The sequence below is a fragment of the Cervus canadensis genome, chromosome 21 (assembly GCF_019320065.1).
Source record: "Cervus canadensis isolate Bull #8, Minnesota chromosome 21, ASM1932006v1, whole genome shotgun sequence".
Lineage (NCBI taxonomy): Eukaryota > Metazoa > Chordata > Mammalia > Artiodactyla > Cervidae > Cervus > Cervus canadensis.
The window spans coordinates 16,468,409-16,495,018 of NC_057406.1; the positions used below are offsets into that span (position 1 = coordinate 16,468,409).

Below are 26,610 nucleotides of genomic sequence, written 5' to 3' on the forward strand. Positions count from 1 at the left end.
AAAGTTTCTGCTGAAAAATCAGCTGATCAACTGATGAGGATTCCTTGTAAGTTATCTGTTGTTCTTCCCTTGTTGCTTTTAATAGTTTCTCTTTGTCTTCAGCTTTTGTCTATTTGATTAATGTGTGTCTTGACATGTTCCTTCTTGGGTTTATCCCCTTTAGGACTCTGTGCTTTCTGGACTTCAGTAACTATTTCCCTTCCTGTGTTAGGGAAGTTTTCAGCTATTATCTTTTCAAATATTTTCTCAGCCCTCTCCTTCTGGGACCCCTACAATGTGAATGTTTGTGCATTTATTGTTGTCCCAGAGGTTTCTTAAACTGTTCTCACATCTTTTCATTCTTATATCTGTCCCATAACAGTGACTTATCACCATTCTGTCTTCTAGCTCACTTATCTACTTTTCTGCCTCGTTTATTCTGCTGTTGATTCCTTCTAGCATACTTTTCATTTCTTTTACTGTATTATTCTTCAACTCTGTTCTGTATATCTTCTAGCTCTCTGTTAAACATTTATTGCATCATCTCATTTCATGCCTCCATTCTTTTCCCAAAATCTTGGATCATCTTTTCTATCATTACTGTGCATCTTTTTTTCAGGCAGATTGCCTATGGCCACTTCACTTAGTTGTTCTTCTGGGATTTTATCTTGTTCCTTTGCCTGGACTATATTCCTCTGCTATCTCACTTTGTCTAACTTTCTGCATTTATGGTCACTCTTCCACAGGCTGGGGCATTGTCCTTCTTCTTCCTTTTGATGTCTGCCCCCTGGTGGGTGAGACTCAGCTAGAGGCTTGTGCAGGCTTCCTGGTGGGAGGGATTGGTGCCTGTTGACTAGTGGGTGGAGCTAGTTCTTGATCTTCTGGTGTGCAGGACCATGCCAAAAAATGTATATAGAGGCAGTTGTGGGCTCAGAAATACTTTAGACTGCCTATCTGCTAATGGGCAGGGCTGTGTTCCTGCCCTGTGGGTTGTTTGACTTGAGGCATCCCATCCCTGGAGCCTGCAGGTTGTTGGGTGGGGTCAGATCTTGGTGTCAACATGGCAGCCTCTAGGAGAGCTCACGCCAATGAGTACTCCCTGGTACTTCTGATGCCAATGTCTTTTCCCCTGTGGTGAGCCACAGCTGCCCCACCTCCCCAGGAGACCCTATAAGACAAGCAGGTAGGCCTGGCTTTGGCCTCTGTGAAGTCATGGCTTTTTCCCTGGGCCCCAGTAGACTTCCCTGGGAGCTCAGCTGGTAAAGAATCTGCCTACAGTGCAGGAGATACCAGTTCAATTCCTGGATTGGGAAGACCCACTGGAGAAGGAATAGCCTACCCCCTCTAGTGTTCTTGGGCTTTCCTGGTGGCTCAGACAATAAAGAACTTGCCTGTAATGTGAGAGACCTGGGCTCAATCCCTGGGTTAAGAAGATCCACTGGAGGAGGGAAAGGCTACCCACTCCAGTATTCTGGCTTGGAGAGTTCCATGGACAAGGGAGACTGGCAGGCTACAGTTCATGAGGTCGCAAAGAGTTGGACATGACTGAGCGACTTTCACTTCACTTCCCTTCCCTTGTTCCTGTGGAGTTCCTATGATCAAGCCCCCTGGCCTTCAAAACCAAGTGCTCTGGGGGCTCCTCTTCCTGATGCCAGACCCCCAAGGTGCGGAGCTTGACCTGAGTTTCAGAAGCATTCGGTGGAGAATCTGTCATATAATTATTTTCCAGTTTGTGGCTCACTCACCTGGTGGCTATGAGATTTGATTATGTTGTAAATGCACCCCTCCTACCATCTGATTGTGGCTTCTTCTTCCTATTTGGATGTAGAATATCTTTTTTGATAGGTTACACTCTTTTTTTTTGTTGGTGGTTGTTCAGCAGTTAGTTGTGATTTTGGTGCTTTTGTGAGAGGAGATGAGCTTAAGTCCTCATACTTTTCCATCTTGCACATTTTACCTTAAAATGATAAGTGAAAACTGAAAGTGAAAGTCAGTCATGTCTGACTCTTTGCAACCCCCTGGATGACTATACAGTTCATGGAATTCTCCAGGCTGGAATGCTGAAGTGGGTAGCCTTTCCCTTCCCCAGGAGATCTTCCCAACCCAGGGATAGAACCCAGGTCTCCTGCATTGCAGGTGGATTCTTTACCAGTTGAGCCACAAGGGAAGCCCAAGAATACTGGAGTGGGTAGCCTCTCATTTCTCCAGTGAATCTTCCTGACCCAGGAATTGAACTGGAGTCTTCTGCATTGCAGGCGGATTCTTTACCAACTGAGCTTTCAGGGAAACCCTTAAAATGTAGTTTGTCAGTTCAGTTCAGTTCATTTCAGTTCAGTCGCTCAGTCGTGTCTGACTCTTTGTGATCCCATGGACTGCTGCACACCAGGCTTCCCTGTCCATCACAAACTCCCAGAGTTTACTCAAACTCATGTCCATTGAGTCGGTGATGCCATCCAACCATTTCATTCTCTGTCATCCCCTTCTCCTCCCACCTTCAATCTTTCCCAGTATCAGGTCTTTTCGAGTCAACTCTTTGCATCAGTTGGCTAAAGTATTGAGTTTCAGCTTCAACATTAGTCCTTACAATGAATATTCAGGACTGATTTCCTTTAGGATGGACTGGTTGGATCTCCTTGCAGTCCAAGGGACTCTCAAGAGTCTTCTCCAACACCACAGTTCAAAAGCATCAATTCTTCAGCACTCAGCTTTCTTTATAGTCCAACTCTCACATCCATACATGACTACTGGAAAAACCATAGCTTCGACTAGATGGATCTTTGTTGGCAAAGCAATATCTCTGCTTTTTAATATGTTGTCTAGGTTGTTTATAACTTTTCTTCCAAGGAGTAAGCATCTATTAATTTTATGGCTGCAGTCACCATCTGCAGTGATTTTGGAGCCCTAAAAAATAAAGTCAGCTACTGTTTCCACTGTTTCCCCATATATTTGCCATGAAGTGATGGGACTGCATGCCCTGGTCTTAGTTTTCTGAGTGTTGAGCTTTAAGCCAACTTTTTCACCCTCCTCTTTCACTTTCATCAGGAAGCTCTCTAACAAATAATAAAACAACTTAATAAATCTTATAAAATGTTGCTGCTATTTTTGTCTTAAATATTCTATTATCAAAACTCTCACTGTTTGCAGATAACATGATCCTCTGCATAGAAAACCCTAAAGACTCCACCAGAAAATTACTAGAGCTAATCAATGAATATAGTAAAGTTGCAGGATATAAAACCAACACACAGAAACCCCTTGCATTGCTGTAAACTAGCAATGAGAAAACACAAATAGAAATTAAAGAGACAATTCCATTCACCATTGCAATGAAAAGAATAAAGTACCTAAGAATTTATCTACCTAAAAAAACAAAAGACCTATATATAGAAAACTATAGAATACTGGTGAAAGAAATCAAAGAGGACACAAATAGATGGAGAAATATACTGTGTTCATGGATTGGAAGAATCAGTATAGTGAAAATGAGTATACTACCCAAAGCAATCTATAGATTCAATGCAATCCTTATCAAGCTACCAACGACATTCTTAAGAGAACTAGAACAAATAATTCCACAATTTGTAAGGAAATAAAAAAACCTCAAATAGCCAAAGCAATCTTGAGAAAGAAGAATGGAACTGGAGGAATCAACCTGCCTGACTTCAGTCTCTACTACAAAGCCACAGTCATCAAGATAGTATGGTACTGGCGCAAAGACAGAAATGTAAATCAGTGGAACAAAATAGAAAGCCCAGAGATAAATCCACACAACTATGACACCTTATCTTCGACAAAGGAGGCAAGAATATACAATGGAGAAAAGACAATCTCTTTCACAAGTGGTGCTGGGAAAACTGGTCAACCACTTGTAAAAGAATGAAACTAAAACACTTTCTAACACCATAAACAAAAATAAACTCAAAATGGATTAAAGATCTAAACATAAGACCAGAAACTATTAAACTCCTAGAGGAAAACATAGGGAAAACACTCTCCAACATAAACCACAGCAGGATCCTCTATGACCCACCTCCCAGAATATCAGAAATAAAAGCAAAAATAAGTAAATGGGACCTAATTAAAATTTAAAGCTTCTGCACAACAAAGGAAACTATAAGCAAGGTGAAAAGACAGCCTTCTGAATAGGAGAAAATAATAGCAAATGAAGAAACAGACAAAGGATTAATCTCAAAAATATACAAGCAACTCCTGCAGCTCAATTCCAGAAAAATAAATGACCCAGTCAAAAACTGGGCCAAAGATCTAAACAGACATTTCTCCAAAGAAGACATACAGATGGCTAACAAACACATAAAAAGATGCTCAGCATCACTCATTATCAGAGAAATGCAAATCAAAACCTCAATGAGGTACCATTACACGCCAGTCAGAATGGCTGCTAACCAAAAGTCTACAAGCAATAAATGCCGGAGAGGGTGTGGAGAAAAGGGAACCTTCTTACACTGTTTGTGGGAATGCAAACTAGTACAGCCACTATGGAGAACAGTGTGGAGATTCCTTAAAAAACTGGAAATAGAAGTGCCATATGACCCAGCAATCCCACTCCTGGGCATATATCCCACTCCGAGGATACCAGATCTGAAAGAAACACGTGTACCCCAAGTTCATCACAGCACTGTTTATAATAGCCAAGACATGGAAGCAACCTAGATGTCCATCAGCAGGCGAATGGATAAGGAAGCTGTGGTACATATACACAATGGAATATTACTCAGCCATTAAAAAGAATACATTTGAATCAGTTCTAATGAGGTGGAGAAACTGGAGCCTATTATACAGACTGAAGTAAGACAGAAAGAAAAACACCAATACAATATACTAACGCATATATATGGAATTTAGAAAGACGGTAACAATAACCCTGTAGGCGAGAAAACAAAAGAGACACAGATATATAGAACAGTATTTTGGACTCTGTGGAAGAGGGCGAGGGTGGGATGATGTGGGAGAATGGCATTGAAACATATAAATTATCATATGTGAAATGAATTGCCAGTCTAGGTTTTATGCATGACACAGGGTGCTCGGGGCTGGTGCACTGGGATGACCCAGAGGGATGGAATGGGGAGGGAGGTGGGGTGGGTGGTTCAGGATGGGGAACACATGTACACCCATGGCAGATTCATGTCGATGTATGGCAAAACCAATACAATATTGTAAAGAAAATAAAGAAATAAATAAAACTGAAAAAAATTCTATTATCTCAAAAATGTGCAATAGTTTTTGTATTGACCCACAGAATTATCATTTAGAGCAGTCTTTATTGCTTTGGGTAGACCCATGTTTTCACATGTTATCATTTTCCTTTAGCTTGAATAACTTACTGTAACATATTTTGTGTAGTTATAGTCTGGTGGTCTCAAATTCTATTATCTTTTTTTATATGAAAACATTTTAACTTTTAATAATTTTTAAAAATATTTTCACTGGTGACTGAGTTCTAGTTTAGAAAATTTTACCACACTACCTTAAAGATATTTTTACATTGGCCTATAGCTAGCATTGCCTCTAATAAACAGCCAGTAATACTTCTTTCTGTCCCCTTTTACATAACATGTCAATATTTCATGGCACTTCTAGGTATTTCTTTTTGTTTATCTCTGGTTTTCCACAATTATATTATCAAGTGTCTGAGGTAGTTTTCCTTATTTTTTATCTTTTAGAGTTTGTTTAGCTTTTTGGCTTGGTTTATAGCCTTCATTAAATTTGGAAAAAATTCCATCCATTATTTACTACTACTTTTCTACTCATCCCTTATGCTGAGGCTCCAAATACACATATTTTTACATGGTTTACTCTTGTTCCAAGTGCCACAGAGTTTCCATTCATGGTTTGTTTCTTGCCTTTTTTTTTTTTCTCTGCTTAGTTTGGATAGTCTCTATTTATATGTGTTTAATTTCCCCACCCCCTTTTTTTGTCCTGCCATATCTAATCTCTTTTCATGTTAATCCAGACAGTTTTTCATTACATACATTGATTTTTCAGTTTTAGAAGTTCCATTTGTCTATTTTTTCTAGTTTTTTTCTCTCTGCTTTATTTATTTATTTATTGCTACATAAAACATATTTATATTAGTGTCTTAAAATATTAGCAGTCAGTTAAATAATTTCTGTAATTTTGGAATCTGTTTTTGGTGACTGCTCTTTTAAAATTTTGCTATGAGTTACATTTTTCTTTTTTAGAAAGCCTTGTAATTTCTTGATTGGATGTTGGGCATTGCTTGGAAGTCCTTTAACAGAAAGAATTCTAGCAATAAATAATCAGAATACAGTCAGATGGCACGGAATTGTACTTGATGAATCAAACAATGTTTTTCATTGAATTACATTGCATTCTCTTCAAAATATGTTCCTTGGGTGACATTTTTTAAATGTCAAAATTTTTATTTTCGTTTCTCTACTTTAACTTCAAAACTTCTTGTTATCCCACATTTGCTTGTCACATACCCAAATTACACTCCACTTCTACAGCAGTTGCTTTCCTTTTTCCATTTTCTTTGTCATCCATCCATATGTTTTAAAATTGTGTTTGCTTGTCTGAAGTGGGAGACATGGGAAAGGATGGAACAGTTAGGTGGCATACAGGAGGGGCAGAGTGCAAAGAAATATGCTAATTACTAATTTAACAATGATTTTCCCCAAATACTTGTGTATTTTACACAGATTGAGGCTTTTGAAACTCAGAACTCTGCAAATTAAGCCTTACTTGATTTCTGCTTACTTCTTACTCCCTTCTCCCTGTCTTTTGGTAGCATGCCATCTTCTTTCAAAATTATAAAGCATTTATGAAAGAAATTGAAGACATGGATAAATGAAAAAGTATTCTGTGTTCATGGACTGGAAGAATCAATATTATTAAAATATCTACACTACTCAAAGTGATCTACAGGCTTTATGCAATCCCCCTCAAAAGTCCAATGGTATTCATTATAGATATAGAAAGTACGGTTCTAAAACACAATCTAAAATATGTATACTTTTTACTTTAAATCTATTCATGATTTTTTTTTGTTTTCTTACCATTATTGACTTTTAGTTTCATTCCACTGTGGTCAGAAAAGATACTTGGAATGATTCAAATTTTCTTGAATTTGTTAGCACTTGTTTGTAACCTAACATGTCATTTATCCTGGAAAATATTCCACGTTCACTTGTGAAAAATACATATTGATTTTCTGTTTGAATGATCTATTAATTATAGAGAGTGGGATATTAAAGTTTTCTACTGTTAACGTATTGCTTCTACTTCTCCCTTAAGAGCTGTCCTTGCTGTCTTGTATATTGAAATGCTATAATGTTGGGTGCATATATAAGTGTAGTTGTTATATCTTCCAGTTGTCCTGTCTCTTGTGACAGTTTTTGACTTAAAGTCTCTTTAGCCTGACTTTGATCTCTTTTAGTTATTATTTGCATGGCATCTCTTTTTCTACCTGTTCACTTTCAGCCTACGTGAGTCATGAAATCTAAAGCGAGTCTCTTATACACAGAATGTAGTTGGATCTTGTTTTTAATCCATTCAGATAATCCATCTCTTGATTTGAAAATGTAGTCCATTCACATTTATAATCATATTGAAGGATAAGGACTTACATTGCCATTTATTAATTGTTTTCTTTCTGTTTTATAATTTCTTGCTCCTGCTTTTTTCTGTGTTGCATTTGTGGCTTGATGATTTCTTATAGTGGTATACTTTGATTAATTTCTCTTTTTTGTGTGTATGTACTATACTTTTTAGAAAGAAAGTTATGACCAATCTAGACAGCATATTATAAAGCAGAGACATTACTTTGCCAACAAAGGTGCGTCTAGTCAAGGCTATGGTTTTTCCAGTGGTCATGTATAGATGTGAGAGTTGGACTATAAAGAAAGCTGAGCACTGAAGAATTGATGCTTTTGAACTGTGGTGTTGGAGAAGACTCTTGAGAGTCCCTTGGACTGCAAGGAGATCCAAGGGAGTCTTAGGCAACCAGTCCTTCTTAAAGAAGATCAGTCTTGGGTGTTCATTGTAAGGACTGATGTTGAAGCTGAAACTCCAATACTTTGGCCACCTGATGCAAAGAGCTGACTCATTTGAAAAGACCCTGATGCTGGGAAAGATTGAAGGCAGGAGGAGAAGGGGACGAAAGAGGATGAGATGGTTGGATGACACCATTGACTCGATGGACAAGGGTTTGGGTGGACTCTGGGAGTTGGTGATGGACAGGGAGGCCTGGTGTGCTGCAATTCATGGAGTCACAAAGGAGTCGGACACAACTGAGCGACTGAACTGAACTGAACTATACTTTTTTATCGTAGTTACCATGGAATTTGTATAAAATATTTTATAACTATAACAGTATATAGCAGAAGTTAAGTACTGTTATGAAAGCAACTTAATTTCAATAGCACGCAGAAACTGAATTTTACTCCTCTCCTACATTTTAAGTGATTGATGTCAGATTTTACTTCTTTCTATATTGTATTTCCAACAGCAGTTTTCTGTAATTATAGTTACTTTTATAATCATAAAAGTAATCTTTTGATTTATACTTACATACTAATGTTAAAAGCAAGCTATGTACCACTATTACAGTATTACAGTATTCTGTATTTCTCTTTAGATTTAACAGTAAAATTTACACTTTCATATATGAAGATACTTTTGTATCATTATTTTATTTATTAATTTAAACTTGAAGAACTCCTCTTAGCACTTTGGAAATGCAGTGATGCTGAAATCCCTCAGATTTTGCTTGTCATTTATAGATATATGACACACACACACATATATATATATATAATATATATATTATATATATATACTTCCCTGGTGGCTCAAATGGTCAAAAAATCTTCCTACAGTGAAGGATACCCAGGTTTGGTCCCTGGGTTAGGAAGATCCCCTGGAGAAGGGATTGTCTACTCACTCTAGTATTCTTGCTTAGAGAATTCCATGGACAGAAGAACCTGGTAGGCTATATATAGTTCATGGGGTCACAAAGAGATGGACATGACTGAACAACTAACACAAACACAAATGTATGTATAACATGTATACATTATATAGCATATACACACACGTATTATATAACCTATATGGTATACATATATTATTGTTATTTTGGTGGTGGTGGTTGGGATTAAACCTGCATCTCCTGCATTGGCAGGCTGATTCTTTACCTCTGAGCAACTTTGGAAGGCCTTTTGTGTGTATATACACACATATGTACACACACACACAAACACACACATATATATCTAATACTTCCATTTTTAAAGGACAGTTTAGCCATATAAAGTTTTGATGATTGGGTTGACAAGGTTTTTTTTTTCCTGTGGTACTTTTAATGTATCATCCTGCTCTCTTGGCCTTCAAGGTTTCTAGTTTTAAAGGGTTTTTCTTGGTGACAAGTCACTTCTTTTCTGTTTTCAAAAATTTCTCTTTGTCTTTAAATCTTGGTAATTTAATCATAACATATCTTGGTGTGGACCTCTTTGAGTTCCACCTATTTGAAAACTCATGGGCTTCATGAATCAAGATGTTCATTTCCCTCCCTAGATTTGGGAATTTCTCAGTTATTATTTCTTTGAATAAGCTTTCTGCTCCTTTCTTTCTTTTTTCCTATTGGGATTCTCAAATATATATATATATTGCTTGTGGTATCCCATATGTGCTATGTATTCTGTTCACTGTTTTTTCTTTTTGTTTTTCTAACTTGATAATTTCAAATGGCATGTCTTCAAGCTTACTGATTCTTTGATTTCCATGATAGAATTTGCTTGATGCTTTCCTTTGGATTTGTAATTCAATTATTGAATCCTTGAGCTCCAGAATTTCTGTTTGGTTCTTTTATTTATGTTTTCCAGTTCTTTCTGAAGCTTCTCATTTTGTTCATGTATAGTTTTCCTGATTGTGTTTACTTGTCTCTCTGTATTCTCTTGTAGGTCACTGAGCTTCAAAACAATGAATTTGAATTTTGTATCAAGCAGTTCATTTATCTCTATTTCTTTAGGATCAGTTTGGAGTTTATTAGTTTCCTTTGATGGTGTCATGTTTGCTAGATTCTTCATGATCTGGGTAGGCTTGCAATGGTGACTGTGCATTTGAAGGAGCAGACACTTCTTCCAGACTTTATAGACTGGTTTCCACAAGTAAAGATTTACTACCTTGTCCTTGAACTGATAGGACTGCCTCTGGAATCATGGACTAGCAAAGCTGGAGTCAGGTTATGTGGTTGCTCCTGGTGCTGCTTTGGGGTCTATGGTCAGTGGGTATGTAGCAAAGGCATGGATGGGTGTGGTTTCCTCTGGGTTCCTGCATGGTCAGGATTGCCTCTGTACTGTGTTAGAATGGATCTGGACTTAAGTCAAAGGGCTGCTTCATAATTCATACTCAAGTCTGCAACTGGCCATCCTATTACCAGAGTTGCCAACAGGTTGTGCCTCCTTCTGGATGTCTGGGCAGACAGGACTGCCCAGGACCATGGTGGTGCAGTGTTGGAGCACCATTATGAAGCTGCTGGGTCCACAGTTCTGTCTGAAGTTGACAGCCATGTTGCTGGGGACACCCTGTTTCTGTGGGAGAATGAGAGCAGGGGAATCTCCTTTTCTGTCATCTTGGTGTCAAATATGAATACAGAAAAAGTGCAATAACAGAATTAAAATCAGTTAAATATCACCCCTTAGATTTTCTGTGATTCCTGTCTCAGAAGAAAAACCTGTTTGGCAAACTCACAGTCCCATAAACTTCCAATCAGAACTCCCTCTCTCCCAAGTTGATTGACAAATCTTAGGGTTTCAAGAGAGATGGTTAGGACCACATCTCCTCTTCTATGACTCTTTGAGCTTTCTTTTATTTTTTTATTTTTTAAATTTTTTTCCATTTATTTTTATCAGTTGGAGGCTAATTACTTTACAATATTGTAGTGGTTTTTGCCATACATTGACATGAACTTTGAGCTTTCTTTACTCATGTTCTTTCCCACTGAAGTCACCTAAGAAATTCTTGGAATTTCTGCCATTAGAAATTATCATAAAAATATAAAAACCATAAATGCTGATTATTTATAATGCTTATATTTCTCCTCTCAGTCAACCTCCCTACCGGTTGGCATGCACTCTTAGATCCTGCTTCATGATTTTCCTTAACTAAGTCACTTGAGGACTAGCTCCTGGGAGAGAAAACTTCAAAATAATAGCCTCACAAGTCTCAGGAAAGTTTTCTAACTTTGTCTGGAGGACAGATCTCTACTCTGTCATAGTCCATGTCTCTCTGGGGTCGTTCTGTTCCTCATATGTCTGCATTCATGTTTGAGTGCAAACACATTACGCAAGTTCCTTGGGCTCCGTAGTCCTGGGCTCCTAAATGTGAAAATCACTTCTCCAATCAATGATAAATTACATGTTCCTGGTATTCAGCCATTTTTGATGATAGGTCTTGGACTCTGTAGTTTCTAGATCTGTAGATAAGGAATTCATATTTCTAACCATTCTCAGAGTACACTTTGTTGGGATACAGTCATCCCAAACTGACCCTGCAAATCCTTCTGAATTTCTCTTCAGATTCTTGTTCATGAAAAGGCAATTATGAAACCAACTGTCAAATTCTCTCTCCATGCCCCACTCCTGGGAAAGAAAAGCATTCACATCATTGCCTGTGATGTGCTATTTTCATTTCTCAAGTCAAGATCAAGAACACTCATTGGGTTTCCTTGTTTGTTTCTCTTAGGATTTATGCATCTGACTGATGGAGATGGACCCTGCTCAGGGCGAGTAGAAGTTCATTCTGGAGAAGACTGGACCCCAGTGTCTGATGGGAACTTTACATTCCCCACTGCCCAGGTCATCTGTGCAGAGCTGGGATGTGGCAAGGTTGTGTCTGTCCTGGGACACGTACCCTTCAGAGAGTCAGATGGCCGGGTCTGGGCTGAAGAGTTCAGGTGTAAAGGGGAGGAGCCTGAGCTCTGGTTCTGCCCCAGAGTGCCCTGTCCAGGGGGCACTTGTCAACACAGTGGAGCTGCTCAGGTTGTCTGTTCAGGTGAGATGTAGGAAGGCTTATAACCTCTCTGCTTACCTTGTTCAGGTGAGAAATCAGACTTTGTTGAAACCCTGTCTTCTTCTACCAGTGTACACAGAAGTCCGACTCATGACAAACGGCTCCTCTCAGTGTGAAGGGCAGGTGGAGATGAAAATTTCTGGACAATGGAGAGCGCCCTGTGCCTCCCACTGGAGTCTGGCCAATGCCAATGTTGTCTGTCATCAGCTCGGCTGTGGAATCGCCATCTCCACCCCCAGAGGACCACACTATATGGAAGGAGGTGATCAGATCTCAACAGTCTGATTTCACTGCTTGGGGGCTGAGTCCTTCCTATGGAGTTGTCCTGTGACTGCCCTGGGTGGTCCTGACTGTTCCCATGGCAACATGGCCTCTGTGATCTGCTCAGGTAAGAGACAGGGACAAGGGCTACTGGTACTCAGGATGCTCCTGGAGTGAAATGTCCCCAAGAGAGAGAGTGACAGGAAACTGGCATCAAATGTCAGATATTTCATGATGAAATGTGGGTCTTCTCATTGTTCATTCATTTTCCAAGTCAGGGCAAGAAGTGGTAAGGGGAAATAATGTAATTTTAAGCAACACTATTATTTAAATATAATCATAGAAAACAACGTATAAGCAGTAAGTGTAGGCTTCAGTCATGTACCCAGATCAGCAAAGAGAACATTCCCAGCACCACAGTCGCTGTGGCCTCCCCATAACTGTGTCTCCCTCTTCTCCAGTTAAGACTGCTTACCTAACTTCTACTACCATAGAGTGTTTTGTCATTGTTTGAACTGTATATAAAATTATGCAGTGTGTTATCTTTTGTGTATAACTTTGCATCACCATTACATTTGAGATTCACTCATGATGTTGCTTATAGAAGCATTTTATTCATTTTTATTACTGTAAAGTATGTCTTTAAGATCACACAACCATGAATTGGTCCATTCCACAATTGATAGTAGAGATTTGTGTTGTTTCCTGTTCTTGACTACTACAAATATGATGCTACAACTTACCATGACAATGACTTTGGGTGCAAACATATTATTTGTCTTGTGTGTTTAATCTTTGGTCTTTCATTTTCATTTTTTTAATGGTATGATGTTCTTTGATGAACCAAGCTCTTAATCTTAAGAAATTGCAATTTACCAACTTCTTCCTTTACTTTTAATGCTTCTTATATCCTTTCAAAAAAACTTTGTCTACTCCAAGACCATAAAAACATTCTCCAAGAGTATCTCTTATAAGTTTAATTATTTTTCTCTTGCGTAGAATTGTGCAACCCTTCTGCAATTGATGTCTGTGTAAGATAAGATCAAGTTTCATATGACATCAAATTGACTCAGAATTTTTTTCTGAAAAGACTCTTTTCCCCACTGCAGTGCCACCTTCCTTTGTCATAAGAAGAAGAACATATGTTTGAGTCTTTTTTAAGACTCTCTATTCTATTCCATTGTATCATTTGTCTATCTTTGCACCAATACTGCATTTATTAACTATTGTAACTTTATATATATATATATATAACTTTATAGTTATAAAGTCTGGATAATTCTAATGCAAAGAGTTACTTTATATTATTAACTCTTCTACCTTTGTTGCTTTTTTGGTCAACTGTGTTGGTCATTCTTGTTCTTTTGTATATTATTTCAATTTTGGAATCAGCTTTTCATTTTTTTTTAATGTGTATTTGTTTGATGGTGTTGGGCATTAGTTGCAGCATATGGATCTTCATTAAGTCTTGAGGGATCTTCTGTTATGACACATGGACTGCCTAGTTGTGAGGCTCCAGCTGAGACGCTCTGTGGCATGTGGGATCTTAGTTCTTACAACAAGGATTGAATCTGAGTTCTCTGCATTGCATGACTGATTCTCAATCACTGGATCAGGAGAGACATCCCTCAGCTTGTCATTTTTCACCAAAAAAAAAAGTGTTGGTTTTTTTTTTTTTTTTTTTGAGATTAGAGTTAATCTACACAGAAATTTGAGGTGACTGATAATGTTGAGTCTTCCAATTCATTGACACTATATACATACATACATACATATATATATGTATACACACATATGTATATATGTACATATATATTTGTGTGTATACACACACACACACACACACATATATATATACATATATACCTCCATTCAGTTAGGTTTCCAATTTCTCTCAGTGGTTTTGCCCATCTTCTGCTAGGTTTTTCTCCTAGGCATTTATGTTTTTGGTGTTATAAGCATTTCTTTTAGTGGAAGTGTCCTAGGAATGATTTATCTCTGACTTGTTTTTACCTTTTCCTTTTTAAATTTTGATGTAATTTGAGACTTACAGAAAAGCTGTAAGAATAATATCAGAATCCAGAAGACCTTTAGCTGGATTTCCCAATGTTAGCATTCTGCTTTAATTTCTCCCCCACCCCGCCCCCAGTTGACATCTCTATCTCTGCTTCTGTCTTTCGCTCTGTCCCCCTCCCACCACATTTCTACATGAATATGTAAAATATTTCTGAATTAGGTTGCAGACAAGATGTCTCTTTACCTCTAAAATGCTCTGAGGGATTTCCTTATGTAACCACACTTCAGTCAAGTCATCAGACCACTTCAGCCCCAGATGACATCTAAGTGCAACCACATGAAAGACTCTAAGACAGAACTGCCAAGTGGGATCTTTCAAAAATTTCTTACCCAGCAAGTCTTAAGCAAAATGAAGTATATATTTTTGCTTAAGTGGCTAAGTTTTACGGGAGAATTTATTATACAGCAATATAACCAGGACACGACTCCCTGGTGGCTCAGTGGTAAAGAACCCTCCTGCCAAGTCAGGAGACATGAGTTCTGCCCCTGGGTTTTGAAGATTCCCTGGAGAAAGAAATGGAAACCCACTCCAATATTCTTGCCTGAGAAATCCCATGGACAGAGGAGCCTGGTGGGCTATAGTGCATGTGATCCCGAAAAGTATCAGACAAGATTGAGTGACTGAACAACAACAACAGCAACCAGGACACTTATTATAAGACCTGCATCTCTAAATAGAAGACTATTTGTTCTCTGATCTTCTGTTTACTGTTTCTGCTTTATGCCAAGCTAATGTGCTGAAACGGTCATCCTTTATATCTTAACATCGGCTGTTAAGTTTTTCAGCGCTAGGATTTTTATCTGTCTTTATTTTGTCAATTTCTGTTGTCAATTAATCCCATGAGGCCTTCAATCATGACTATTTAAATTCTCCATCAGATAGCTCTAGTAACTGAATAACTTGGGAAAATCTTTCTAATGTCTTTTTCCTCCTGGTTTTCTATGAGATTTCTTTTATATATGTATTGCTTTTAATAATAAACATTGTAGATGAAAAAGTGGTAGAATTACTTTGGAAAAGATTTTATTTTGCTTTTCCTGTTTATGGACAGATTTAGAGACAAAACAGCTTATTTAATTCATTCTTAGTGCAATGGTTGGCTGAAAACAATTGGGGCACTGTCAGCAGCAGAGCTCTCTCTAGAAAAGGTGAACCCTAAATTGATAACCTTACTGTTACATTTCAACACTACATGAACTGTGAGCTTCCAGATGTTCAATCTGGTTTTAGAAAAGGCAGAGGAACCAGAGGTCAAATTGCCAACACCTGCTGGACCATCAAAAAAGCAAAAGAGCTTCCAGAAAAACATCTACTTCTGCTTTATTGACTTCACCAAAGCCTTTGACTGTGTGAATCACAACAAGCTGTGGAAAATTCTTAAAGAGATGGAAATACCAGAACACCTGACCTGCCTCTTGAGAAATCTGTATGCAGGTCAGGAAGTAACAGTTAGAACTGGACATGGAACAACAGACTGGTTCCAAATAGGGAAAGGAGTACATCAAGGCTGTACACTGTAACTCTGCTTATTTAACTTTTATGCAGAGTACATCATGTGAAATGCCAGGCTGGATGAAGCACAAGGTGAAATCAAGATTTCCAGAAGAAATATCAATAACCTCATATATGCAGATGACAGTACCCTTATGGCAGAAAGCGAAGAAGAATTAAAGAGGCTTTTGATGAAAGTGAAAGAAGAGAGTGAAAAAGTTGGCTTAAAACTCAACATTCAGAAAACTAAGATCATGGCATCTGGTCCCATAAATTCATGGCAAATAGATGGGGAAACAGTGGAAACAGTGACAGACTTAATTTTCTTTTTGGGAGTGGGGTGTTCCAAAATCACTGCAGATGGTGACCTCAGCCATGAAATTAAAAGATGCTTGCTCCTTGGAAGAAAAACTTTGACCAATCTAGACAGCATATTGAAAAACAGAGACATTACTTTGCCAACAGAGGTCCATCTACTCAAGGCTATGGTTTTTCCAGTAGTCATGTATAGGTGTGAAAGTTGGACTGTAAAGAAAGCTTGGCACTGAAGAATTCATGCTTTTGAAATGCGGTGTTGGAGAAGACTCTTGAGAGTCTCTTGGATTGTAAGGAGATCCAACCAGTCCATCCTAAAGGAAATTAGTCCTGAATATTCATTGGAAGATTTGATGCTGAAGCTGAAACTCCAATACTTTGGCCAGCTGATGCGAAGAGCTGACTCATTGGAAAAGACCCTGGGAAAGACCGCTGGGAAAGACTGAAGACAGGAGAAAAAGGGGACGACAGAGGATGAGATGGTTGGACGGCATCACTGACTCGATGGACATGAGTCTGAATAAACTCTGGGAGGTGGTGATGGACAGGGAGGCCTGGCTTGCATTCAGTCCATGGGGTCACAAAGAGTCGGACATGACTGAGCTGAACTGAACTGAACCGTTACATTAACATTGTTTATCTCAGACTTCATCACTAGGTCATTATTTAGCTTAATTCAATTTCCCGTTCTTCAGCCCACCAACCCTCTAATCGTTGCTGTTTCTACAGGAAAACAGACCCAGGTGCTGCCCCAGTGCAATGACTCTGTGTCTGAACCAGCAGGCTCTGCGGCCTCAGAGGAGAGCGCCCCCTACTGCTCAGGTGAGGTCCCACAGGACAGAAGTCCTTTCTCATCCCCCTTGTCAATGCCCCATTGTCCCATTTCTCTCTCCTCAGACAGCAGACAGCTCCGCCTGGTGGACGGGGGCGGTCCCTGTGCCGGGAGAGTGGAGATCCTTGACCAGGGCTCCTGGGGCACCATCTGTGATGACGGCTGGGACCTGGACGATGCCCGCGTGGTGTGCAGGCAGCTGGGCTGTGGAGAAGCGCTCAATGCCACGAGGTCTGCTCACTTCGGGCCGGGATCAGGGCCCATCTGGCTGGACGACCTGAACTGCACAGGAAATGAGTCTCACGTGTGGAGGTGCCCTTCCCGGGGCTGGGGGCTGCACGCCTGCAGACACAAGGAGGACGCGGGGGTCATCTGCTCAGGTCTGTGCTGCACACTGTCCACAGGCTGGGGGAGGGGAGAACCTTGAACCGTGGAGACGGGAGTCTGAGTCCTGAGGGAGATACACTGAAAGGATCAGAGAAAGAGGCTTCCTCACATGGAGCCTGTCTTTCCAGCAGACGTGAAGACTAGGCGTTTTTACTTCCTCCTGCAGCAGCTGACGTTCTAGTCCTTTCTTCTCAGCAGTTTCCTGGCAGAGCCATTTCTTAGAATTTCCAGTTGAAAGTCGGATTCACCTTCCCTTACATATGGGACAAAAATCTTAAGTCCATGGTACTAGTTTCTGTTTGCTTCTGTGACAAATTACCACGTAGTGGCTTAAAACAACATATATTTATTGCCTTAAAGTTCTGTAGGTTCAAGGTTCAACAGGATCTCCCTGAGCTTGAATCAATGTTTCAGCAGGGCCACATCACATCTGAGGCTCTGGCGAAGAATCCCATTTTTTATATCAGGTTTCTTTTCAAACCATCTGCATTCCTTGGCTCACAGACCCCCTTCATCCATCATCAGACCAGCAATGCTGCGCCTCTCTAACCATTATCCAGAGTCACAGCTCCCTGGAGCCAGAGCCAAGAAAGAGTGCTTCTATAGGTTTGGCCAAAAGGTTCCTTCTTTTTTTCCTGTAAGATGGTCTAGTAACAGTTAGTTGTCTTTCACTTCATTTGAAACAATTTTTTTTAGACTATTTTGTGGCAGCTATCATAGCAGCATGCATCTTTTCTTTAAAAAAATCAAAATTGGTGAATTTTTGTGTAGCCATTTTAATACTGAAAATGGAAGAAAAAAGCAACATTTTTGGCATATCATGCTCTATCATTTCAAGAAATGATAGAAATGCAACTGAAATGCAAAAAAAATTTGTGGAGTGTATGGAAGTGTGGTGACTGATCAAACTCATCAAAAGTGGTTTATGAAGTTTTGTGTTGGAGATTTCTCACTGGACAGTACTGCACAGTAGGGTAGACCAGTAGAAGTTGATAGCAATCAAATTGAAATATTACTTGAAGACAATCAATGTTAAACAATGCAGGAGATAGCCAACATATTCAAAATATCCAAATCAAGCATCGATAGTCATTTGTACCAGCTTGGTTATATTATTTTCTTTGATGTTTGAATTTCACATAAGTGAAAAAACCATCATGATAGTATTTCTACATGGGATTTTCTACTTAAACATAATGAAAACATTTTGCTTTTAAAACAGATTGTGATGGGTGATGAAAAGTGGATAGTGCACAATAATGTGGAATGGAAGAGATTGTGGGGCAAGTGAAATGAACTACCCCCAACCACATCAAAGGCAGTCTTCCTCCAAAGAAGGTGATGTTGTGTATGTGGTGGTATTGGAAAGGAGTCCTCTATTAAGAGAGTACCTTCCAGAAAACTGAATGATAATTCCAACAAGTACTGTTCCCCATTAGACCAAATGAAAGCAGCACTTAATGAAAACCATTCAGAATTGATCCAGAGAAAATGCATAATCTTCCATCAGGATAATGCAAGACCACATACGTCTTTGTAGGTCAGGCAAAAACTGCCACAGTTTGGCTAGTTCTGATTAATCAGCTGTATTTACCAGACATTGAAGTTTCAGCTTTCCATTTATTTAGAGCTTCACAAAATTCTCTTAGTGGAAAAAAGTTTAAATTTCCTGGAAGACTATAAAACACACTTGGAATAGTTCTTTGCTTAAAAAGATAAAAGTTTTGGGAAGAGGGAAATATGAAGTTGGCTGAAAATGGCAGAAGGTAGTGTAACAAAATGATGAATATGCTGTTCAATCAAGTTCTTGGTGAACATGAAAAATATCTTTTATTTTGACTTAAAAACCAAAAGAACTTTCTGGCCAACCCAGTAAGAATGTGATTAGACTGGGTTCACCTAGTTAATCCACAATAGTCCATCTTAATATCACCATCTCACGATTCTTACCTTAATCACATCTGTGAAATTCCTTTTGCCAGGTAAGGAACATATTCATGGTTTCAGGGATTTGCATGAGATGTCTGCAGGTTTATTATTCTGCCACCTCCCCAATAGCATATCATATCCCTTTCACACTCTTAAAGGTTTGGTCAGGAAGCAGAATTCAGTGCCTCCCACTACCCTGCACAGGTGCCCAGGTTGCTCTTCCTCTCTGTTCACATTCACTACATCATGGTGGTAGAAAGGTTTAAAAAGACAGGCACAAATGGAAATTCAGGTAAAAGGGAGACAGCTTTCAGTATTATCACCTAATGGGTATCTCCTCAGCTGGTTCAGGGATGAATGGCCACTATTTCTGGGAGAGAGGAAAACCCAGGGTACTGAGTGAAGTTCTCACCAGTCTTGATTCATCCCTTTTGATCTTAGAGTTCCTGGCCCTCAGAATGGTGAGTGAGGACCACCAGTGTGCTGGGTGGCTGGAAGTTTTCTACAATGGAACCTGGGGCAGTGTCTGCCGAAGCCACATGGACAATGTCACTGTGTCCATGATCTGCAGACAGCTTGGCTGTGGGGACAGTGGAAATTTCAACTCTTCTGTTTTTCTTAGAGAAGGTTCTAGATCCAGGTGGGTAGATGGAATCCTCTGGCAGTGTCCTTCTGACCCTTGGATTTACAGTTCATGCTCTCCAAAGGAGGAAGCCTACATCTCATGTGCAGGTGAATTACTGTCTGTTTCTGTGTCTGTTTTAAACCCATAAAATGTATATAGTGAGATTTTATATTTTCATATTTAAGTCATGAATTTAACATAGGTCCACAAAATGAAGTTAAGACCAGTTCAGTTCAGTTGTTCAGTTTTGTCCGACTCTTTGTGACCCCATGGACTGCAGCACACCAGGCCTCCCTGTCCATCACCAACTCCCGGGGCCTACTCAAACTCATGTCCAAAACATTGGTGATGCCATCCAACCATCTCATCCTCTGTTGTCCCCTTCTCCTCTTGCCTTCAATCTTTCCCAGCATCAGGGTCTTTTCCAATGAGTCAGTTCTTCACATCAGCTGGCCAAAGTATTGGAGTTTCAGTGTCAGCATCAGTCCTTACAATGAATATTCAGGACTCATTTCCTTTAGGATGGACTAGTTGGATCTGCTTGCAGTCCAAGGGACTCTTCAAGAGTCTTCTCCAACACCACAGTTCAAAAGCATCAATTCTTCAGTGCTCAGCTTTCTTTACAGTCCAACTCTCACACCTATACATGACTACTGGAAAAACCATAGCCTTGGGTAGATGGACCTTTGTTGGCAAAGTAATGTCTCTGCTTTTTAATATGCTGTCTATGTTGGTCATAGCTTTGCTTCCAAGGAGCAAGCATCTTTTAATTTCATGGCTGAGGTCACCATCTGCAGTGATTTTGGAGCCCTGAAAAATAAAGTCTGTCACTGTTTCCATCGTTTCCCCATCTATTTGTCATGAAGTGATGGGACCGCATGCCATGAGCTTAGTTTCCTGAATGTCAAGCTTTAAGCCAAATTTTCTCTTTCCTCTTTCACTTTCATCAAGAGGCTCTTCAGTTCTTCACTTTCTGCTATAAGGTTGGTGTCATCTGCATATCTGCTGGTATTGATATTTCTCCTGGAGATCTTGATTCCAGCTTGTGCTTCATCCAGCCCAGCATTTCTCATGATGAAATCTGCATATAAGTTAAATAGGCAGGGTGACAATATACAGCCTTGATGTACTCCTTTCCCTATTTGGAACCAGTCTGTTGATCTATATCCAGTTCTAACTGTTGCTTCCTGACCTGCATACAGATTTCTCAAGAGGCAGATCAGGTGTTCTGGTATTCCCATCTCTTTAAGAATTTTCCTCAGTTTGGTGTCATACACACAGTCAAAGGCTTTGGTGGAGTCAATAAAGCAGAAGTAGATGTTTTTCTGGAACTCTCTTGCTTTTTTGATGGTCCAGCAGATGTTGGCAATTTGACCTCTGGTTCCTCTGCCTTTTCTCAATCCAGCTTGAACTTTTGAAAGTTCAGAGTTCACGTACTGTTGACGCCTGGCTTGAAGAATTTTGAGCATTAGTTTGCTAGCTTGTGAGATGAGAGTAATTGTGTGGTAGTTTGAGCATTCTTTGGCATTGCCTTTCTTTGGGATTGGAATGAAAATTGACCTTTTCCAGTCCTGTGACCACTGCTGAGTTTTCCATATTTGCTGACATATTGAGTGCAGCATCATCTTTCAGGATTTGAAATAGCTCAACTGAAATTCCATCACCTCCACTAGCTTTGCTTGTAGTGATGCTTCCTAAGGCCCACTTGACCTCACATTCCAGGATGTCTGGCTTTAGGTTGGTGATCACACCACTGTGACTATCTGGCTCATGAAGATCTCTGTTGTATATTTCTTCTGTGTATTCTTCCCACCTCTTCTTAATATCTTCTGCTTCGGTTAGTTCCATACCACTTCTGTCCTTGATTATGCTCATCCTTTCATGAAATGTTTCTTTAGTGTCTCTAATTTTCTTGACGAGATCTCTAGTCATTCCCATTCTGTTGTTTTCCTCTATTTCTTTGCACGGATCACTGAGGAAGGCTTTCTTATCTCTCCTTGCTATTCTTTGGAACTCTGCATTCAAATGGGTATATCTTTCCTTTTCCCTTTGACTTTAACTTTTCTTCTTTTCTCAGCTATTTATAAGACCTCCTCAGACAACCATTTTGCCTTTTTGCATTTCTTTTTCTTGGGGATGGTCTTGATCACTGCCTCCTGTACAGTATAATGAACCTCCATCCATAGTTCTTCAAGCACTCTGTCTATCAGATGTAATCCCTTGAATCTATTTGTCACTTCCATTGTATAATCATAAGGGATTTGATTTAGGTCATACCTGAATTGTCTAGTGGTTTTCCCTACAGAGACTGAGCCAGAACTCTGTCAGAGTGTCTCCTGTGGAGGTGCGGGTCACCAGTGGCCTGCTGCAGGGCCTCTGGGTGCAGCTGACCTGGGTATGGCATAAGTCCTCTTGGAGGAGGTTGCCATTAACCCCATTATAGAACCACCAGAAATTGCACAGAAGTGGGGAAACAGACTCTTGGAGGGCACAAACAAAACCTTGTGTGCACCAGGACCCAGGAGAAAGGAGCAGTGACCCTACAAGAAACTGACCCAGACATGCCCATGAGTGTCCAGGAGTCTCTGGTGGAGGCATGGGCAAGCGGTGGCCTGGTTTCAGTCGGAGGCACTGAGTGCAGCAGTGGGTGCATGGGACCTTCTGAAGGAGGTCACCACTATCTTCATCACCTCCACCATAGTTTGGCCTCAGGCCAAGCAACAGGGAGGGAATGCAGCCTCACCCATCAACAGCAAATTGGATTAAAGATTTACTGAACATGGCCCCACCCATCAGAATAAGACCCAGTTCCCCTCAATCAATCTCTCCCATCAGGAAGCTTCCATAAGCCTCTTATCCCTATCCATCAGAGGGCAGACAGAACAAAAAACACAACCACAGAAAACTAACCAAATTGATCACATGGACCACAGCCTTGTCTAGCTCAATGAAACTATGAGCCATGCCATGTAGGGCCACCCAAGCCAGACGGGTTATGGTGGAGAGTTCTGACACAACGTGGTCCACTGGAGAAGGGAATGGCAAACCACTTCAGTATTCTTGCCTTGAGAACCCCATGAACAGTATGAAAAGGCAAAAAAGTATGATACTAAAAGATGAACTCCCCAGGTTGGTAGGTGCCCAATATGCTACTGGAGAAGAGTGGAGAACTAACTCCAAAAAGAATGAACAGACAGAGCCAAAGCAAAAACAACACCCAGTTGTGGATGTGATGGGTAATGGAAGTAAAGTCTGATGCTGTAAAGAGCAATATTGCATAAAAACCTGGAATATTAGGTCCATAAATCAAGGCAAATTGGAAGTGGTCAAACAGGAGATGGCAAGAGTGAACATTGACATTTTAGGAATCAGTGAACTAAAATGGACTGGAATGGGTGAATTTAACTCAGAAGTTAAGATGGAGTTGATTTAACCCACATGTTCTAACACTATTTTTAAAAATTTTGTAGTTAATATATAATCACATAACAGTATTAGTATTGGTTTCAGTTGTGCAACATAATGCTTATGTATTTGTACATACTGGAAAATGATGACTATCCTATGTTTATTTTTGGCTGTGCTGCATCTTCCATGCTGTGCACAGTCTTTCTCTAGTTGCGTTGAGCAGGGTCTGGTCCCTCGTTGTGCTCTGCAGGCTTCTCTTGTGGTGGAGCACTGGCTCCAGGGCGCGAGGGCTTCAGGAGTGGCTGCACACAGGCTCAGTAGTTCTGGTCCGAGGGCTCCAGAGCACAGGCTTAGTAACTGTGGCCCACAGTCTTAGTTGCCCTGTGGCATGTGGAATCTTCCTGGGCCAGAGATAGAACCAGTGTCCTCTGCATTGCAAGGTGGATTCTTAACCACTGGACCACTAGGGAAGCCCTTACTTTTTTCTTGTGATGAGAACTTGTAAGGTGTTCTTTGTTGCCAACTTTCTCATATAAGATACAGTATTGACCCAGGTGACACTACTGGTAAAGAATCCCCTTGCCAAAGCAGGAGACACAAGAGATGTGGGTTCCCTCCCTGGGTTGTGAAGATCTCCTGGAGAAGGAAATAGCAACTCACTCCAGTATTCTTGCCTGGGAAATCCCATGGATAGAGAAGCTTCTCAGGCTACAGTCCATAGGGTCACAGATGGGCAAGACTGAGCACACACACGCACACATTAACTGTACTCCCTATACTGTACATTACATCCTCATGACATTCATTTTAGTGCCGGAAGTTTGTGCCTTTTGACTACCTTCATCCATTTTGCCCACACTGACCCACCTCTGACAACCACCAAACTGTTCTCTGCATCTCTGAACCCTTTCTAAAAAAAGCTATTTTAAGGTTCCACATATAAATGAGACTATATGATATTTTTCTTTATCTGTCTGGTTTAGCTCACTTAGCAGAATGCCTTCAAAGTACATTCATGTTGTTGCAAATGATGAGAATTTCTTCTTTTTTTTGTGGCTGTGTGTGTGTGCATGTGTGTGTGTATATATAAAGAAAATGATATATATATATATATATATATGCTTTATCCATTTATCCATCACTGAAGGTTTACATTGTCTGGCTATTGTAAATAATTATACAGTGAACATTGGGTTGCACATATATTTTCAAGTTAGTGTTTTCATTTTTTTCAGATAAATACCCAAAAGGAAAATTGCTAAATCACACTGCAGTTCTGTTTTTAATTTTTCAGGAACCTCAAAACTGTTTTCCATAGGGGATACATCAATTTACACTCCCTGCAACTGTGTATAAACTTTTTCTTCTCTCCACATTATTACAGCTCTTGTTCTTTCTTTTTTTTTTTGATAAAAGCAATTCTGTGAGGTGATATCTTATTGAGATTTTGATTTGCATTGACCTGGTGACTAGTAATATTGTGCACCTTTTCATGTACCTGTTGACCAGATGTATGTTTACTGTGGAAAAAAAATGTCTATTCAAGTCCTCAGCCCATTTTGAAATCAGACTTTTTTTCTCTGTTATTGAGTTGTATGAGTTCTTTAAATATTAATAGTTTGGATATTAACTCTTATCAAGTACATTTAATTTGCTAATATTTTCTCTAATTCCACAGATTGTCTTTTCATTCTGTGTATCATTTCCTTTGTGGTGCAGAAGTTTTTAAGTTTTATGTAGTTTCACTTGGTTATATTTGCTCTTGTTGCCTTTGTTTTCGGCATCAAATCCAAAACATCATCACAAAGACTGAAGTCAAGGACATTTTTTCCCTTACTTTTTCTTCTAGGATTTTTATGGCTTCAGGACTTCTGATTAAGTCTTTAATCCATTTTGAGTTGACTTTTGTGAATGGTGTATGATAGTGGTGACTTTGTGTCTTTTCAATGTGGCTGTCCAACTTTCCTAACACCATTTATTGAAGAGACTGTCATTTCCCCATTGTATATTCTTGGATCCTTTGTCAAAAGCTAATTGATTGTATATATTTGGGTTTATTTCTGGGCTGTCTATTCTGTTCTGTTGATGTCTGTGTCCCTTTTTATACCAATACCATACTGTTTTGATTACTATAACTTTGTAATTTAGTTTGAAATCAGGATGCATGACACCTCCAGTATTGTTCTTCTTTCTCAAGATTGATTTTGATATTCAGGGTCTTTTGTGGTTCCATAGAAACTTTAGGATTGTTTATTCCATATGTGTGAAAATTTCTACCTGAATTTTGTTAAGGATTACAGTGACTCTGTCAATTTCATTGTGTAGCATGAGCATTTTAACAATATAAGGTCTTCCAACCCATGACCACAGATTATCTCTTCATTTATTTGTGTCTTCTTTAATATCTTTCATCAGTGTCCTATAGCTTTCACTGTTCAAGATTTTCACCTCCTTTGTTAAATTTATCCCTAAGTATTTTATTGGTCTTGTACAATTGCCTATGTGTCATAGTGAATAATAGATAAGAGTAGCTTTAGAATCTATTTAATAATTTTCCTTTAACATTATGTAGGTGAAATTTTGAATATAAATTAATTCTGTGCTTATGGACAAATTAATTTTGTTGTTTTTGTTTAGTCATTAAGTTGTGTTCAACTCTTTTCCACCCCATGGACTGTAGCCTGCCAGGCTCTTCTATCCATGGGATTTCCCAGGCAAGAATACTGGAGTGGGTTGCCATTTCCTTCTGCAGGGGATCTTCCTGACCCAGGCATCAAACCTGCATCTCCTGCATTTCTAGCAGATTCCTTACCACTGAGCCACTGGGGAAACCCAACAATGCCTACCTAATAGCAATGCTGTGTGGTAAATTAAACTTATTTTTAATATGCACTATTTATTATCATAAACCATTACCTTTAATTTATATTTGCTTTACTATTAATATTTCACTGATTAACATGAAGCTAAAGGACTTCTGTTTCACTGAATTTTATTCATCTACACACTGATTCAATAAATATTTATTAAGCAACTATCACAGTATTTAGAATACCGTGTATATGTACCATATACATACTTGTTGAATCTTGTTGAATGCTGCTGCTGCGAAGTCACTTCAGTCGTTGTCTGACTCTGTGTGACCCCATAGATGGCAGCCCACCAGGCTCCCCTGTCCCTGGGATTCTCCAGGCAAGAACACTGGAGTGGGTTGCCATTTCCTTCTCCAGTGCATAAAGTGAAAAGTGAAAG

The 26,610-nt window shown here is 39.5% G+C and overlaps 1 protein-coding gene across 1 annotated transcript in view; it reads left to right on the forward strand.

The window, feature by feature from the left end:
- Positions 1-26,610, forward strand: part of LOC122423126 — a 113,784-nt gene that overhangs the window by 6,916 nt on the left and 80,258 nt on the right. The window contains 5 exon segments of the mRNA XM_043439906.1: positions 11,707-12,015; positions 12,104-12,421; positions 16,907-16,999; positions 17,075-17,389; positions 19,767-20,057. Coding sequence (XP_043295841.1) covers positions 11,707-12,015; positions 12,104-12,421; positions 16,907-16,999; positions 17,075-17,389; positions 19,767-20,057 — 1,326 coding nt within the window.